Source organism: Poeciliopsis prolifica, unplaced genomic scaffold (genome assembly GCF_027474105.1).
Source record: "Poeciliopsis prolifica strain line A6 unplaced genomic scaffold, Auburn_PproV2 SCAFFOLD015, whole genome shotgun sequence".
Taxonomy (NCBI): Eukaryota; Metazoa; Chordata; class Actinopteri; order Cyprinodontiformes; family Poeciliidae; genus Poeciliopsis; species Poeciliopsis prolifica.
Window position 1 is genome coordinate 10,039,662 of NW_026562390.1, and position 18,215 is coordinate 10,057,876.

At 35.4% G+C, this 18,215-nt stretch overlaps 1 protein-coding gene across 6 annotated transcripts in view; it reads left to right on the plus strand.

Moving 5' to 3' along the window:
- The first annotated feature begins 3,352 nt into the window (after window positions 1–3,352).
- Window positions 3,353–18,215, plus strand: part of znf618 (zinc finger protein 618) — a 41,137-nt gene continuing 26,274 nt past the window's right edge. For 4 of the 6 annotated variants that reach the window (XM_055040376.1, XM_055040382.1, XM_055040379.1 and 1 more), the window contains exons 1-2: window positions 3,353–3,736; window positions 17,748–18,075. In XM_055040376.1, the coding sequence (XP_054896351.1) occupies window positions 17,775–18,075 (301 nt within the window). In that variant the 5' untranslated portion in view covers window positions 3,353–3,736; window positions 17,748–17,774. The other 2 variants (XM_055040381.1, XM_055040377.1) reach the window with 2 other exon arrangements.

The window sequence follows — 18,215 nt, forward strand, 5'->3', positions numbered from 1 at the left end:
TCTTACACAAGGTTGAGTGGATTGAAAAAGTGTGGTAGAAAAAGATATATCAGCAACAAAGAGAAATGTCAAGAAAAAGCCATTCAATAATTTGTAGGGGCTACTCAAGGAGTGGACTGTGTCAGCGCATCAAGAGTCATTACACACAGATGGATCCTGGACATGGGCTACAAATGTCACATCCCTTGTATCAAGCCACTCCTGAACCAGAGCCAATGTCAGAAGTGTCTTACCTGGAACAGAAATAACTGAACTGTTGCTGAGCAGTCCAAAGTGAAGCTTGAATTTAATTTGGAAATCAAGGTCCCAGGCCCTGAAGGAAGAGTTGAGAGGCACAGAATGCGCTTAGCTTGAAGACCAGTGCAACATTTCCACAGTCAGTGATGTGAAATTTCACATACTGTGTGAAGTAAGTCTACCTAATATACATGTATGAGCTTTGCTTTTTCAAATGAGCGACAAAGAATTTAACTTTTTCACAAGGTAGGCTAATGGTAACTCCAGAGTCTGGTGCTACTGTGTCAAATATTACATAGAATTAAGGCCAAAAGGACAACTTTAGTCCCAACATGAGCAAACATTTAATTTTATCTCAATGCTTTCAGTTTATCAAGTTTTAAAAAATTATTAACTGTTGTTCAACAATGTGGAATGTTCTTAAGAGTTAGGAAATATTTACCCTAAATAAATAACTTCACTGTGCAATGTTTACACACCCTAAAGCTGCAGCACAAATGGAGTCATAAAGTCAGAAGATTTAGTTATAAAACAATATTTGTTAGAAATTGGCCAAAATTAGCCATCATATGATTGTGATCATACGAAAGCAAGAAACAAAACCACCAAGAGTGCTGATTGAGAATTATTGTGCTTTACTCCTATCAGTTGTGATCACTTTTTCTCTGACAAAGTTTTGCTAAAAAGTTATATACATTCAGAATGTGCAAAATTCTGTAAAATGTATTTAGAATGATTGACAGGTGCACATTAAAATGTGATTTTCTTTCACCATGAAATGGTTGTAGACTGAAAACAATTATTGGAGACAATGGAGAAATTAAAAGTTATGAAAATATAGATCTCTTAAAAGCTTTTATATGAAAAAAAAAACCCTATGTGCCACAAAAGGAGATCTTATGTAAGTTGTTGTGATCTTCCAATCAATTATTTAATGAATTGTTTTGGGAATTGCCGCTTAATTTATGTAAAAGCTCCTGAGCATCCTGCCAGGATATAGTGGCTCTCAAAGCAAAGTAGGTCGTAAAGAAAAAATAGCCCAGTTGTTGTCAGCCCCCCTCACCTGTTGGTTCCTCTGCTGCTTCTAGGAAGATTTTTTAAAAACTAGGCTGGGAGGAGGTCAAGACAACCTTGAGCTGTGAAAAAGGGAGAGGAGACAGTTTTTTATATATATAACAACAAAGTGACATCTGCTAATCCAAATTTTGATGGTGCTTGACATTTTAACAATATTCAGGAAGACTGAAACAGTGGATACCTGAATTCTCTCTCATTTTTTTAGGGTTGCTCAAAATAAGCAGTTTTGCAGTGGTATTCAATTTTTTCACATTTTGTTACACCTAAGCTTTGTAATATTTGATCAGGATTGCATGTAATGCACAACATTACCAAGTAGTGGAAATGAGAATTATACACCCGAACTGTGCACTGATATCTGAAACTACCTGCAAATTTCTACAGCATAAATCCCGACCTAATCTCTTTTTGTAAAAATAAGCCTCTACGCAACGAAGCTGGTTTGAGGGAAATGAATCGAAAATATTTTTAAAAGAGACAGCAGGGGGAGGTAGAGAGCAAAAAAGAGAGCGTTTGAAATAGATGGGATCACTGGCAGGCAACCGTCTAAATTTGTGTGCTCCTGCCCTCTGCTGGGCACAAATAGTGACTGCATTAAACGATGGATTTTAAGTGAAGAAATAATTAAAAAATCGATGCAATCGAATAAAATAAAAATACTAAAAAAGATTATTGCACATGACAAAACAAAACAAAACAAAAATATTCCGATAATAACAAAAAGCGTTATAAAGATAAATGATTCATCAACTATTTTTTTTATAACAAAATGGAAACACACAAATCAACATTGCAAAGATTTTCAGAATGTAGCAACAGATGCTATAATTAAGGAATACGTTATTTCAGAGCGGACGCAGAAAAATAAAACGCAAAGTAGCAAGCAATAATAATCATTTACGCCCACATCATTCTGAGCAACATTAATATCCCGATTCGTTATCTGCTTTTATCTTCACAATTTTCAAAACTCTGCTTGATAAAGCGCTTTTTCATTTTCGTATAAAGGGAACACTTAAGAGATTATTTTAATTTAATATCCTTTACAGATGAGCTTGGCAGCGTTTACCATATTTATATGTCATGTTTTGTTTCTTATTGTGATTATGGCAAAGCACATCGGTGAGCAAGCAAAAATCTAATAGTATCAGAAAACAATCCTCCCAGAAAAAAACAACTTAGATCAACCTGGCATCTTCGGGAGCTTTTTTTTTTTTTTTTTTTTTTTTTGCAAGTTATAAAACAATTGCCATAATGATAGTGCAGTGTTATCATTTATGTATTACTTACATTTGCATTGATCTGTATATTCATATTTTAAAAAGCAATATTTGTAGTTATTATTACTATTATGTTCATACTATTACCTAAAATCTGTATTAATACTGTAGCAAATGATAAACCCTAACTTTACTGACTATAAAAAAAACAATATATGTTTAACGCTGTATCAAAACTCTTAAAAATCTAATTCCTAAGAAATAAATACTGTAAACATATTTTAGGTTAGATCGACACTCAAGTTCAAAACTTGTTGGTCTGCAAACAAACAAACAACAAACTGTAAATTCTTCAAGAATGTGATTTTGAAAAGAAAATTTGTTGGCCAACAAAAACTTGCTCTGAAAAAAATATGTAAACCAAGCTTGTGCAGATCGGTTTACATAATAGAAGCTATTATACTTAGAACGTGACAATTGATTGTTACTTTTTTTGACAGCTCGGTCTTTAAGAGCAAATAAACCTCATAAAACAAAACATTTGTCTCATGATGTTTATTGAATGCACAGTTGTGTGTTTTTTTTAATTATTTGAATTACATAGCATTACATGAAACCTGTATCAGATTGACTATTTGTTTTCATCTAGCCATAAATTTCTAATTAACTTCCATCTATTCGTTTTCGTTTGGGTTTTATACTCTGCGCAATTTCTAGTCTCTTTAGACCCCCCTCCCGTGCAGCTTCACAGTTGGCCAACCTATTTTTTTCTGTCTCCATCCCAGACTTTTCTTTTTTTTCTTTTTTTTTTTTTTTTTCCATGCAGGCTAATATTCAGGCCGGCGCTGCAATTTCAGAATCTGCTCTTGTATATGGCGGACGAAAATTTCCACAGGAGGAACCGCAACACTAACCCCCTGTGCACAGCTCAGACGGAGCGGCTCGACTGAGCCGTTAAACCCCTCGAACGCATCACTCAAATGCGCCATCACGCTTTACGAAAATGTAACGTAGCGGGTCGCGAGACAGGCAAAAAAACCGCTATGGTGAAATTTTTATCATTTGGAATTTCTCATAACTAATTCAGAATTTTTTTTTTTTTTTTTTGAGGAAGCAGTTTTTTTGTGCCGTCACCTCTGGTCGGGGAGGGAGGATTTTGTGGAGCAGCAGCCTGTTTCGCATGAGCTGCATCGCATTCAGAGGTATGTCAAACCACTGTTTTCGTTTTTTTCAGATTTAAAAATCTTAAATTTCAGAATTTTTTTTTTGCTGCGGATATCAAGTTTTACCCTCCTTTTTTCACACGGCAAACGAGCACAGGCAGGCTCTTTGCACTGCTGTTCGCCCCTACGACCAGGTAAACGGCTTTTTAGCAATTTGAATAATCCGTTGATGTTATTTTTGTGGAGGGCTAAAAATTTTTTTAGTAATGAAGTTGCAGTGAAACTGGCGCCGTGTCGCTTGTGCAGCTAGTTTGCGCACACGTCCGCCCAGGTAAAAAAAAAAAAAAAAACAAGAAAAAAAAAACGCCGTTTATTACGATGGAGCAAGCCGGACCAGGCGAGAGTGGCAACATGAAGGACGATGAGGGGAGGAACAATCTGAAACACAAAAACCTCCTGCAGCCATGTTTTGTGAATTTTCCTGCAAATTTGAGCAGAGCTCCAGAGTTGCCTTTCTTGTCGTCAAACAGCCCTGCTGCCAGCACCGCCGTGTATGTTGATGTCCCCTCGTTTTGTCGTGGATAAAGGAGAAGAAGACGAAAGCGTCCTGATTTTAAGAAACAGTTTCGAAATGTGTTTTTAAGAAATGAAGGGTTTAAAATCAATGCGCCAGTGGCGCCACCTGTAGGTGGTCATTTTAAAAAAGAAAATTAGAAAATTTAACGAGTCTGCTTGTGCGACTTATTAATAATACATTTTACATTTTGTTATTATTATGAAACAATAATATTATTGTAGAATAATATTATGATGATGCTTTGTGTGAAAAAGAATAATTTTAGCCCTTTCAGTTCTTTTCATATGAATTTTCTAATCTTTCAAAATCTTTGGCATCTACAAGTAGAAAACTATAACTGCTTGCTCAGTTATAAGTCTGTAATATTTGCATTTTGTGCCAGTGGAATTTATTTGCAAAGATTGAAGCTGTGCAGACAGGGGGAAAATGTATCTGAAGTGAACTTTATAGCACTGGAAGAAGAAAGGAACATGTCAGCATAATTTGAGGGCAGGAAAAACAATCACAACCAGTGCCTGTACTGTTTATATTAATCCTGCAGACGCCAAACAGTTTTCCCATCTTGCACGGCTTGCTTTTTATTTTAATGTGAGGGGGGAAACTGCAAGAGGCCATTTTTTTTTTTCTGTGGCTGATTTTAATGCTGACCTTCAAAAATCTTTATTCATTCAGTTCCGAGAGCTTGTGGGGGAAAATGTATGGTCGGTATGCAAAATCTGAGTGTAAATTCTGACCTTTGCTTTAAAAGTCTAATCAAAATGCAAGAGTTCTTGTTTGACTATGGAACTGAAAAGAGGCAACCACTGTCATTCATGAGTTCAATAGAGTTAGTGATAAGAATGTTTATATGACGTATGCTTATGAAAACAAGCAGTAGGTCATTACACTCTTGAGAATAAAACTAAGTAAACTTTGGTGAATTAAAGTTTAGATGCATAAGAGAAAAACAAGCAGTTTGATCATTAGTAAACGACCAATAGTATGATATCAGTTGGGCTGGCTTAACTCTAAGGCATATATATATAGACACAGAAGTTTTTATAAACAAAAATTGTTACAGTGATTCCCAAAGTTGAGTTCAGTACTTCATTGGGTGTTACAAATGTGATTTCTTTGGGTGCTCTTTAGCAATTAATGCAAATAACCAAACGATTGCAATGGCAAAATGATCAAACAAGTACCAAATATGCTGATAGTTGTTGCTTGTATTGTCATCATTCCTCTTTTAATTCCCTTAACAGTAATGCTAGCATGACACAAATATATCGCCATGTCATCTACAGTATTGCAAAAGACTGTTTTGCATGGAGTAATTGTCAGCTAATATATTTTAGGTCTGAGGAACTTGACTTTTTTTTTTTTTACATTAATTTAAAATTAGGCAGTGTGACAACAACAGATGCTGATGCTCACACCAGATGCAAATTGCATTTCCCAGTAAGCTAAGAGTCACAGAGTGATTGAAGCTCCAATGAGAAAAGAGGGGATAGATGAAAAGGGGCGTTTATTGTAACTCATACTGTCATCACAGCTTTTACCAATATATTAATGTTTTCTAATATTGTGCTGCCCTTGTCTCTTCAACTGTTATTTGTGGCATCACAATCGTTTGGGAATCACTACACAAACAAAAGACCAGAATACCTTAATGCAGAGAATAATCCAATGATATTTCTATGCGTAAAAGTATAGAACGATGCTGGGCAGTTACTGTATTTTACCAAAAAGAACCAGATTGGGTCCTGTTAGTGAGGATCCAATCATTTCCTGAAAACACTAGCAAAAAAGATGTCCTCTTCAAAATAAATACAGCATATTGAGATTCATGTAAAAGTTTTATGTATGTTTGAGAATTTTCAAGCGCGCTGGTTGAGAAGATCTAAAGGCGCTTTTCCACTGGGAAATCACGCAGTAACCAGTTAATGTGCGGTTTGGTTCTATACCAGGTAGTGAGCTTTTCTATTATATGTTCTATTTCTCACTGTAATGAGCGGGCCATCAGCGCCAGCAGCTGTGGTCAACGTTTTGCTGATGTTTACATTGAGACTTATCAATGGAGAAGGTTGTGGTTCTGATGGACTCAAATAAACCTGTATATTTAATTTCGTCTTATAGAAATTCATTGCTGATCAAAGCATAATGGTGAAGACAGATTATCAGATTATTTTTCAGTACATATATATCTATATTCTGGCAGTTCATTTTATTTTTTTTTATTTGCAACCTTTTGGATTTAGGTAAAATTTTAAACCAATAGCCACACATAATATACAAATCCAAACAAAACATAAAATTCACATCACACCAAGTTGATATTATGCAGTTTCGGCTCAACACTACAGCTGACCCCAGCTTCATCGTTCTCTTTTTTTTTTATTGCTGCCCGTTCTTCAGATAGACAAGTTGCTTGCAGGTTTGCTAAATCACTGTCGTACCTCTCCAAAACTTAAAGCATGTTCCTAGCGCTGCTCTTGACTAAACTCATATTTACGCTTCTCCGTATTGAGAAGTTCTCTGACAACAGACCGCATGTCCGCGGTCCATAGCTAAACTATAGTTTTGAGTTTGCCATGCGAGCCAGTCAACGAATGCAGTCAGCTGTCAATCAAATTGTTTCTTCGCAGTTCTGGGCTAGTAGTACCCCTGAAGCAGGTGTGAAAATCTTGAAACAGCCACGCAGAGCTGGACAAGATCTACTAATGGAAAATTAGGAAAATTAATCTGGCGGATCGGGACCGAACCGGTTGGAGGTGGTGTAGTGGAAAAGCGCCTTAGAGGATCTAATGTGGTTTAGAAACAATATAGAATTAAAGTCTGCTTAGAATATTGGTGGGCAATCCCAGTCCTTAAGGGCTGGTGTTCTGTGAACATTCAATGTCCTCTCCTTGGTCCAACACACTTCAATCAAATAGCTGAATTACCTCCTCAGTGCAGTAATGTTCTCCAGAGTCCTACTAAGGTCTGGGGTCGATACGAATGCATACAGAATGCGAAAAAAACAGACAAAAAAGTAACATTTGGAGAACTCTGCACATGAAGGACTTTTTTGTCAGTTATGCGTTGTGAAATTTCGACTTTTTTATTGAAAATCTTAACATTCTTCTCTTAAAAATGAACCTTTAAGTTGAAAGATAAACAGCATTCCTGCTTGTTGATACTTAAATGAGGAAAAGCCGAGCTTAGACTGGGATCAGTGAAGTCACTGGTTTAGATGAAGAGGTCAAACTTCTCTTTGGTCTCTGAGAAACACAAGATGGTGGAAGATTAAATCACTGGCCTCAGGGTAGAGGTTTTGAAACATAGTTGCTGCTCACATTGTCGTAAAGTTGGTGTAGATGGATCAGATACCTGTTTCAGGAAAACAAAAACAAAAAATAGAATTTGTGTTTAGTTATTTACTTTTTTCAAATGCATAATTCCAGATTTATTCTTAAATATGTGGAAACAAACATGCATACTGTTAAGCTGAATATTCTGTTTATTTCCATAGTGGCATGTTGGAAATGTCTGAAAAATGGCTTCAGTTAAATTAGTCTCAGGGGATAGGTTTTTAAGGGCGGGGTGTGCCGCATTAAAAAATTCTGTACATTCCGCACATTTTTTTTCTTCCTTTGTAAAAATGAACCTTATTGCTTTCATGAATAATGCATATGGATGTTCAGTTGCTGCAGCGATGAAAATTAGGCCTGTTTACGTGCTGTGGCTATATACACACAAGCTTTTTTCCCCCCTCAGCCATTTCTAGAGGTGGAGCAGAGCCTGAGTAGCTTTTCTGAAAATACAAATTTTCACCAAAGCAAATCTCATTTCTTTGAGTGAAAAGAGGAGGGGGGAAAACTCCCGCGGGTTTAATGAATCCATAAATCACAATAGTGCCAGGTTTGCTGCGGCTGCGTCAGCGTGCAGTGTAATTTTGATTTTCATCAAAAATTTAATCTGCCAGCCTACAAGGGTTTAGCAGCAGTCCGGATGCAGCCCTGAATTTCTAATTTTAGGGGCCTGATCTTTCAGGATTTATTTTTGTATAATTCAACACTGCTTTTCAATATCTCTTGTTATTAAATTTTAATTCGTGGCATTAACATATAGATTGAAAAGGTTTTTATGGGTTTTTTGAGTGTATGCTGATGGAATTTTACTAGACGACACAGTTTCTTTTTCCAGAACATCCCATGTGTGTATGTATGTGTGAAAGCGAGAGACAGCGGTGGCGGAGTTTATCCATTTCTTTGCATTATTGCTTTTTGAAATCGTTGGTCATACACCATCTTGGAATATATTTACTACCGAGGACAGAGAACTTTGCATTTGATTAAAGAAATGGAAAATGCAGGCATTAGTGTGAAGCAGGTTTTGGTGAAGTCCAGCTCCTAGTCACTCACTCTGCTCTGGATAATATAAACATGCAGTCAAAGCAGTGATTGAAGTGACCCCCCTCACCCCTCCTCTCTCCTTTTTTCCCTGTTTTTGCTGATTCCTATTTTAATCCCTCCAGAGTGGAAACATTTTTATGAGCGTTAAGCAAATTTGTATTTTATATTTGGAATCTTTTTTTCCAGCCTGTTAAACATGCAGAGCTTTGGGACTTTAGGTCAAGCAATGCAATTTTGTAAAAATACAAAACCTCAGCAGTTTAAAAACACAGTGATTGATAAACCGAATTATTGTGCAGAAACTCGTTTAGTATTGCCCAAATATAGGCGGAGTATTTTAAGTACCTCTGGTAAGCACTAAATTTGAAGCAGAGTCCTGTCCTAGAGATGTTTTTCTTACGCGTAACCTCATTATGTTGAAGCCCAAGAAAAATTTACCACATGATATTAATGCAGAAGTAAACGTGCACAGATATGTGAAAATGAAGTTTTGCAAATCTGAACATAATGACATAAACACACTCAGATGTCTATGTCAACATTGATTTTGTCTTGTTTTTAAAATGCATACCAAACAACATGAACATTTTCACATTCTGTCACATTGCATCCATGAACTCAAGAAACTATTATTAGGATTTATGGGATAGACCAACAAGAAGTAATGTGTTGAGAAAGGAAAGACGAGAATATATTGTTTTCAAACATGCTGACGAATAAAAATCTCAAAAGTGTGGCATGAATTTGTATTTGTCCCAGGTGAGGTAATACTTTGTTTTCTTCACTGTTAGCAACAACAGCAGTGTTTAGTTGAATTTGTGCCTTTACTCTGGAGATTTACTCAATCTAAACATGTTACTTTGTAAATGTAGATTTGCAAAACCAAGAATAAGGTCTTTCATCTTCACAATTTTGAGTTTTTGTATGTCGGTTTGTAACCTATTACAATATACAGGAAGAGACATGAAGCTGATGTGCATCTGGTTTAGATTTTCTCTTGCCATCCTGCTGTAGGCTACGGTATATAGGCCGCCTCAGACTGTAAGAAAACAGGCCAGATGGCAAATTTTGCATTTTGGCTTTAATTAGAGGAAAACAAGCCACATCCAACATTTTATATACTAATTTAGAGCCTGCATTAAAAATGGTTCTCAAAAAAGGTTGCATGAGTGAGAAGGGGAGTGAACGTTTTCTGAAAGGAAAGCGTCCTTGGCATTATTTATCCAGATTTCAAGTAACAAAAGAGAGATAAAGAAAATATTTTTATTATTTCGCCTCAGGAAATTATTATTTTTTTTGCATAGTTCCTCCCACAGATCAAATTCATTAAGAGAACAGATAGAAAATCAGTATTGTAAGTGAGTGTTTGCTCAATTTTAGGCTTTTAAGGACAGCAATTCAATGAAAAACATCTATTTTTCTATTCTATTCTACATCTATTTTCTAATTCTATTTTTTTTAATTTTATCAAAATTATTTGATGTAATTTAAGCATATACTATATTAAAAATCCAGGCACTTTTATAATTTATAGCTATATTTCTCCAGGAGTTCTGGGTATGTTTATTGCTTGTCATTGCTAGAGGTCTTGCTTCACACACCATTGCACTTAGACAAAACAAATAAATGCAGGATTTAAAAAAAAAACAAAAAAACTAAATACTTTGTTGTTTTTTTTAACCTTAAAAATTACTCTAATATTTATGAGCATTGGCCAAAATAATTAACATTTTTTGCACAAGCCCTTCACAGAGTTCGTCAGACATTGCTTTTAACATTCTTAATAACCAGAAAATCTATTAAACACAGAGTTCTGCGGCTGCAGTAAAGAGTAATGATATATGGCAATATAATATTTATGTAGCAACATGTGTGCACTATTTTACTGTTTCAATGGGTTAGATAGAACATTTTAAGTACTTTCCTACCTATAAGCCATTCTGTACCTTAGAGTTACCCATTTATGGGGAGAGCTTTGAGATGATTAATGACAAGAGTGACCAGAAGAAAAAAAATTAGTACTGCTGGTCAATCTGTTTTCAATTTAATTAGGAAGTTTCTTTGGTCTTTGCCTTTTTGTTCTTTAATGAACAATTTTGCCTTTCTGGGCCCCAAACAGTAATTTAAATGAAACCATCTGAGAAGGAATGTGGCACTGGGTTAAGTGGGATGCTTTTTATTTAAGCACAAGAAGCATAACATTTTGCTCTGTGTTGTTGATATATTTAGGTAAATAAAAAATCTTTTGTCCTAATTTTTTTGAGTGGTCATAAGCAATAGTTATCTGCAATGTCTTATGGTCCGATGGACTTTGTCTGATTTTTTTTTTAGCTCTGTTTGTACTTGGCCTTAAATCATTCAAGCATGAAAAAAACATAACTCAAAGGATTACCCATTATTGTGTCTACTAATGCCAGAATTAAAAACTTAAAACTCTGTAGCTGCATCAGTGAGAAAGGTTGGACATTTAATTAAATCAAATAGCAAGACCAGTTGCGCTCAACAGGCAGTTATGGTTTAGGGAGACAGTTGAGCAGCAGAGGCCCTTAAAAGGGAGGAAGAGCAGCTGAGGGGGTCTTAAAATTTTAAATTTGGTTATAAAACAAGTTTTATATCCAGGAAATAGAGTAACTTTAGAGTGATTGTAGATCCAGGAGATCCTGAGAATCTGATCCAGAACACTTTTCAGTTCAAAGGGAGAATCAGAAATTTATCTAAGCTAAATTTAGAAAAGTAGTCCACAGAGAAAAGCTTTGTTTTTTACCTTAATTTAATTTTTTGGTGCCTTGTTTGTTTTTTTTAATTTTTATCTCAGCTCATGTTGTAAATGAAACATAAAGATTACATTACTTGAGTTCAACTTTGCTGACTTATTCATACTGCTTTAAGTTGAAACTAGATTTTGCATTAAAGTATTTTCATAAGCATTATATAATCCTTGCCCCAGCAATATCTAATTTCTGAGTTTTGCCTGGAGTCCTTTTCACTAGTTTGATTTGACTACAGTCTGAACAGTGCTTGGTTTTGCTCATCAAGTCTGCATCAGTGAGAAAGGTTGGACATTTAATTAAATCAAATAGCTAGACCAGTTGCGCTCAATTAAAAACAATTAAAAAAATATTTGATTTTGAAGAAAGCGATTAACTTGAATAAAGCTGTAAATTAAAATGTTGAAAAAGTGAAGTGCTGTAAATACTTTCCGGGCACACTGTAATTCCAACTAAATGAAAAACAGCTAAATATGAGGTATACATCAATGGAAACCGAAGGATCTCAAAGTGGAACACCAGCTTAAGAAAACACTTTTCCACATGACTGAGTGGGAGAATGTTGAACTATGTTTTAATGTATTATGTCACCAAGACGTAAAATCTGGCGCCACTCTGTAAATGATAAAAGTGCTGCTCATTTTACAGTTGACCCAGAAGACTTTTGAGAGGCCTGCCCACACGTTGCTTCAAATTGGATTTAAATGTTTTTTGCAGTGCTGAAATTCATTGAGGAACTTCTGCAGCTTGTATTGCTGTTGGGTTGTCTTCTGTTGAAAATCAACTATTAAAACCACATAAGCAGGTGGCAGTCTCACGGATAAATCATCTTGTTCATATGATCTGGTTCCTTTGTTAAGTACAAATAAATTCAGTTTACTTAACTCAATTTATTTGTAAAACGTATGTAGGCTGATGTTTTCAAGCCTTCACATACTTGAAAACATCAAGTATAAGTGGCAAAGGCAAAATTAATTATGAATATTTTTGACTTGCAGTTAGCAAAAGAGCAACGTTTAAGGCCCTGTACACAGTGACAAGCGCAGTATATTTTGTAAACAATGAAGAATAAAACAACAGAACAGGCAGCGACACCCAGAAGATGCTGTAGTTGGTATGCCAGTCCATTTGGTTGCACTGTGACACTTTCAGAGAACAACACACAAAAAAAAACACCAAATAGCGTCATGTTCGGCACAAGTTAGAGAAGTTAGATGAGTCTTGCCGTCATCATTTAAAAAAATGCGTGACTTGGGTGGCCACAGGGAAACATAAAACTGGCGTTTTGTAATTTATTCACTCTCCGACAATGATCATTTTTGAAATGATCATTTGTGGTCAACTGAGTAACCAAATCAATGCGGATGCAACGCCTAAACGACAAGAAAGGTCTGCAGACACACTTAAAATTTGTCTCTGTGGGCATGGGGCCTGAAATTACAATATCACATGTGAAAAGGGAGTTAAATACCTGCTTAAATACTTTCAAATAAACAAATTACTCATGCAACAAGTTTGGTTTGACAATGAATAACTATTAATAAGAAGCAAGGGAAATTATCAATGAGGTTGTTGATAGAACTGGGCAATTAATCAAATTTGCTGTTTATAAAGATTAAATTTATGAAAAATCAGGATGTTTTTCACCAAAGCAGTCTTTCGGCTTAGAGTGAGGTCAGCCCACCCAGGGCCTGCCATTTTGTTTTACAAGCATCTTTTACAGCTTGTATTTAGTTAAACTTTGAATTCAGGTCAACTCCCAGGAGGGATGATTAAGGTTTTGAAAATATGTTCTAATTTCTAATTTCTTTTTAAAAGAGATAGGAAGTTGATTAAAATTGGAAATCGGATTGGGTATGAGATTCTATTTTTAAGTCATATTGTCAACTGTTTTTTTTTTTTTTTTTTTTTTTTTTTTACTAATACCTGTTTATGAGGCTTAGCATTATAGAGCAAAAGATGAAGCAGTGAATTCATCCCCTGTTGTTTAATTTTAAGCCAACACAACTTTTAAATTGCATTTTCGAGATTAGTGCGTGTAAATGTACATCAGTACATTCAATCTTAACCAACATAAGTAGGTGCAAATCTTGGGGAAACTTAAGCTTCATTTCCTCTGGTTCAGTGGAAACTGTTTAAGCTTGTGTAGTTTTTAAGACTTCTTTTTTTCGCATGACTTTAAGATTAAGCTGCATTTAGGTCATACAATTATTAGAAAAACAGCTGTGTTGAAATCAAAATTCCCTTGAACAATAAATAATGAGTGGGATGGCTTTGGGTTTTTTACTGTGAACCTTGCACTTCATTCTATTTTAACTTGTGACATTTTGTTGAATTAAGGGGTTTTGAAGTCATTTTATAGTTTTTTTTTTGGGGGGGGGGAGAAAAAGCATGTCAAACCTCAAAGCAGTGCCGACTCACAACATGCCACAAGTATCATCAATTATTTTCTGCAGTGAAGCATACCAGAATATGGAAAATATTAATGTTAGTCATAACTTTACAATGTTCAAGGACAATAAAACTGTGGAATTTACTGGAAAATGCGGGGGAAAAAAAATCCAGTTGAAAATATGTTTCTTCAAACTAAAGGTCATCATAAAAAACTTAACATCTTCATTTTGTTTTGTAGTGATGTATTCATGCATGATTAAAGTTATTCCTCAATATGTTTATGTGCAATATGAACTTCTCACACTTGTGTCTTAATTTCTGTAGCTCCAGTACACAAGCCCAGCATGCTAAATATTTAATAAACTAACAATAGACTCTAAATAAATAATCATAGATGATTGGTTATTGCTTTGGTCTGAGCAAAGCAAACTCGCAGACCACTGAATTTTTCTGTAGGTATTCTACAGAGATGTTAATAAAGAGAAATATTGTGTACTGTAAAAAATCAGCCCAAAAAGCTGTATTTTAAAGTGTTTTTTTTTTTCTTCTAAATATTATTAGCTCATTGCCTCGATGATAATCATTAGCTGTTCTGCATGAATAAAGAAGTGCCAGATAGCTCTGCAGGTTTTTCGCCTCGTTTTTGTGGTTTACTGTGTGTGCACAGAGAAAAATACGCCCATCCGTTAGATTAAAACACCTACATGCATCTTGTTGGATGATTTGACTTGCCTTGCTTATGACCATTTTTATTCCAGTGAACATTTACATTCATGTCAACCTATTGTAGTCTGTTGGTATATGATAGTAGTAGAATAATTTGGTCACAGCTTCTTATATTTCATTTTGTCTTTGGTTTCTAGTGTTGTTCTTTTACTTCAGAGTCTCAATTTTCTAATCTTTAACATCTGTTTCCCAACTGTTCATTTACTTATCAGTGCAGCATCCAGACCGATCTGTAAAACTGGGCTGATGTTAGAACTGGGAAGGAGGTTGGTGTTTGTTTGTTTTGACAGTGACAATCACTCAGGATTGTCACTGTTTAACTGAAACAGAGAAAAAGTGGTGATGTCAGCAGGGTGGTAATTTTTTTTTCTCAGAATATCAAAGGGTTATGACATAGGTGATATTGCTGTCATCCATAATAGCAATATCTATGTCAGTTACTAGCCCAAATATTCATATTGTAGTCCACACCATGATGTTCCCAGTTTATTCCTAATAAGTTCTGTTAATAAAAGTACTCTTTTTTTTTCCTTATGTTCCTGCATCTCTACGTTTGGGTCCTCAACAACACCTAAACATTAAGAGGTGTCTCTTTTTTTCCATCCCTGTTTAACTTAGCTACCCCTTTGTACTGCTGTGAAATATGTGAAAGTAGAAATGGAAAGGAAGTGCGAGATCTTTGTCTACCAGTAATGGGAGGCAGAATTTTCAATTTTAAAGCCTTCTTGCATCATGTTGTCTTCATGTTTTTATTTAGAGCGTTTTGGAAGGTTCCCAGTAAAATCTAGGGCAAGTGAAGAAATGAAGATTTTACATCTTAATGATCAAGTTTTCTTTTTAAGCTGACATTAATACGTTGTACTCATAATAGTTTATTTAAGTGCAGCTAAGTTCTACATATCTTTCTCAAATTGCTGTACCTGCCCAGAACATGGAAATATAATTTTAATGGTCAGTTACTTCAGTGCAGAGGTGAAATATTCTGAAAAATTCACATCAGTAACATCACAATTTGCCTTTTTTTTCTGTTTCAAAGATAAATGGCTAGTTGTTTGAACTTTAAAAAACTCAAATGATTTTTTTCTCTCAATTTTAAAAAGATATTTTATATGAAATTTCTTGTCAGACTCAAAATTACCTCACCCTGTCTTTAAAATTACCTCAGAGTCTTTTGTGAAGACTTTCAGAAAAATCAATAGTTTTACTTTCATTTGATTTAATTTAATCAGTTTGCCCCACCATTTTAAGGATGCTTATTGGTCCCTCAAAAAACACTAAAAACCCGGGTACTGTCATGACTCAATAAAATCCTTCTATGCCAAACTTGAAAACTGGACCTTATGCTGCTAACACTTAGCTTTCATCAACAACTTAGACGGAAGTGAGAGCTCTGCGTAACACAAGTAACCCGGCTGGAACATGGTGCATTAAATAATAAAATATAACGTAATGAAGCTTCGAGGCAGATAAATTTTCCTCGAGGAATTTTAATAACCTAAGTACTTCAGTCACTCGAGGAATTGTTTCAGCTCTTCATAATTGTAATGTGGAAGGAAAGAGCAACATGATATTCACCACTGAAGTAGGTCCATTTACTTCAACAACTGCAAATAAAATCTTATGTAGCCAATTGACTTCAGAGCTCACCTACTTAGTAGACATAACTAATTTATGAAGGCCTCCACTGTTTCCTAGAGAACAACAAAGCAACTTTTTTTAAATAGATGTTGACAGATGCGTTCTGACTGGGCTTGAGCTATTTTGGCAAAATATAATCTTGCAGGGACATACCTTTAAAAGATTTTGTACATAGTATTAATTTGGCTTTTTTTAATTTTCCAAAAGTTGGGTTGTTTAGGTGGAAATCTGACAAAGTCTTAACCCTAAGGAAAACAACCAGTTTTGATGTTTCCACCGCTTTTTTTAACTGCATGTGCAGATCTACCATATGATTCAAAAAAGAGCAATGTTTGGTTTTAGTATTACCCATTTTAGGTCATGTGTCTTATTCAGAGAGAGGTGCTTTTGGGGTTTAAAGAGACTTGTTGCTGTATTGGTGTGCTATTATTAGAAGACAGATTTTCCTTCCCTCCATAACATCATTCATTTTGGCATACTTCTGTTTTGGTTGGTTGCATTTGAGCTCATTCTTTTAACAAGGCCTTTTATAGCCACGTGGTAAGCTGTGTAATTTAGATATTTCTCAAATTGCAGTGATTTGAGCACCACAGGGGTGTAGGATTTAAGCCATTAAAGATGACTTCCTAAGCAACACTGAACACTACCACAGTAAACATCTCCATCAGTGTCTGGTTTGTGTGTACATGACGACACAATTTTAACTCTTAAATGGTCTACGCTAGCATGCTAGGATATCCCAAAGCATTAAGGGTGCCCAGATTGTTGCAAAGAATTAGGTATACCCAAATGCCTTCTTTCTTTACAAGTTTTACAAATTATGTTAACAAGATAACTTAAATCTTTACTTTGAGGTAGTTAACACTGAGAGGATTAGTGGAATATTCCAAGATTGAGGCAGTAGTTTATATTTTGAAATTCTGCAAATGTTCATATGTAGTAAATTACTCTGAAGACTATCAGTTTTTTTTATAACAGTTTCTAAACGTTTTATTAAAACAGCTTGTATTTTTCAATCAATGAGCATGAGTGAAAAAAAAAAAACAAGGCAATTCAGTGTTTTCATCAGATGTTGTTAAAGGCCACATTAGAGATGGCTTTAATAAAGAGAAATGTTTCTGAATGGAAACCAAACAGAATTAATGTTTTGTGCTTTTTGTATTTACAAACAAGCTTAAACATTTTCAGAAATTATATTCAGCTATTGATTAGATGCTTCTTTTCACATTAAAAATATTAAAAGGCGCAATTTTTTATAGCACAATGTTATAATGCTTGACATCAACGGCACTAGTTGTAGGTTCCTCTCAAGCACTAATTAGATTCTTTGTTATCTCAAAACGCAGTCCTGTGTTTTCATGACGATGCAAAAATGGGTCTCATGTTAAACATTTTTTAAAAAGCAAGCTGCTGATAATCTTTGGTGGCTTGTTCTTAGATAATAGACACAAATATTCATTTCCAAACACCATTGTATAATGCAAGAATGGAGTAAAGATTTGAGGCCATATAGCTTCAAATTAAGTTACCAGGATGTATTTTTATATTGACTATTGTTTTTACTCCTTGTACAGAAGCACAGGCTCAGAGGAGGAGGAGTCATGAGTGCACCGGAGGCACCTAATCCTGGGAAGGAGCAGGCTGAAAGTGGAAATGGGAATGCAGCCACGGATCCCTCCACAGCCACGAGTAGTACACCACCGACGGTGGCTGTGAAGAAAGAGCCTGGAATCTCAGAGAAGAGCAATGGGAAAGTTGGAGATGCCAACCCTGCTGAGATCTGTGTCGTTATTGGAGGAAAAGATGGAGGATCAAGCGGAGGTGGAACCCGTAGAGCTCAAACCGAGGGTATGTTTGCCCTTGGTACTCCTCCTCCAACGAAGAGCACTGACTCATGCATAGGTGTGTGATTATACTGATATATCATTGCATTTGCTTGAAGTTTAAATAGCTACATCTATTTTTATGTCAAATCTATTGCCAGTTTATGAAAACAATATTCCTGCAGTGAAAAAAATCTACATTCAACTGACTATTCTTGG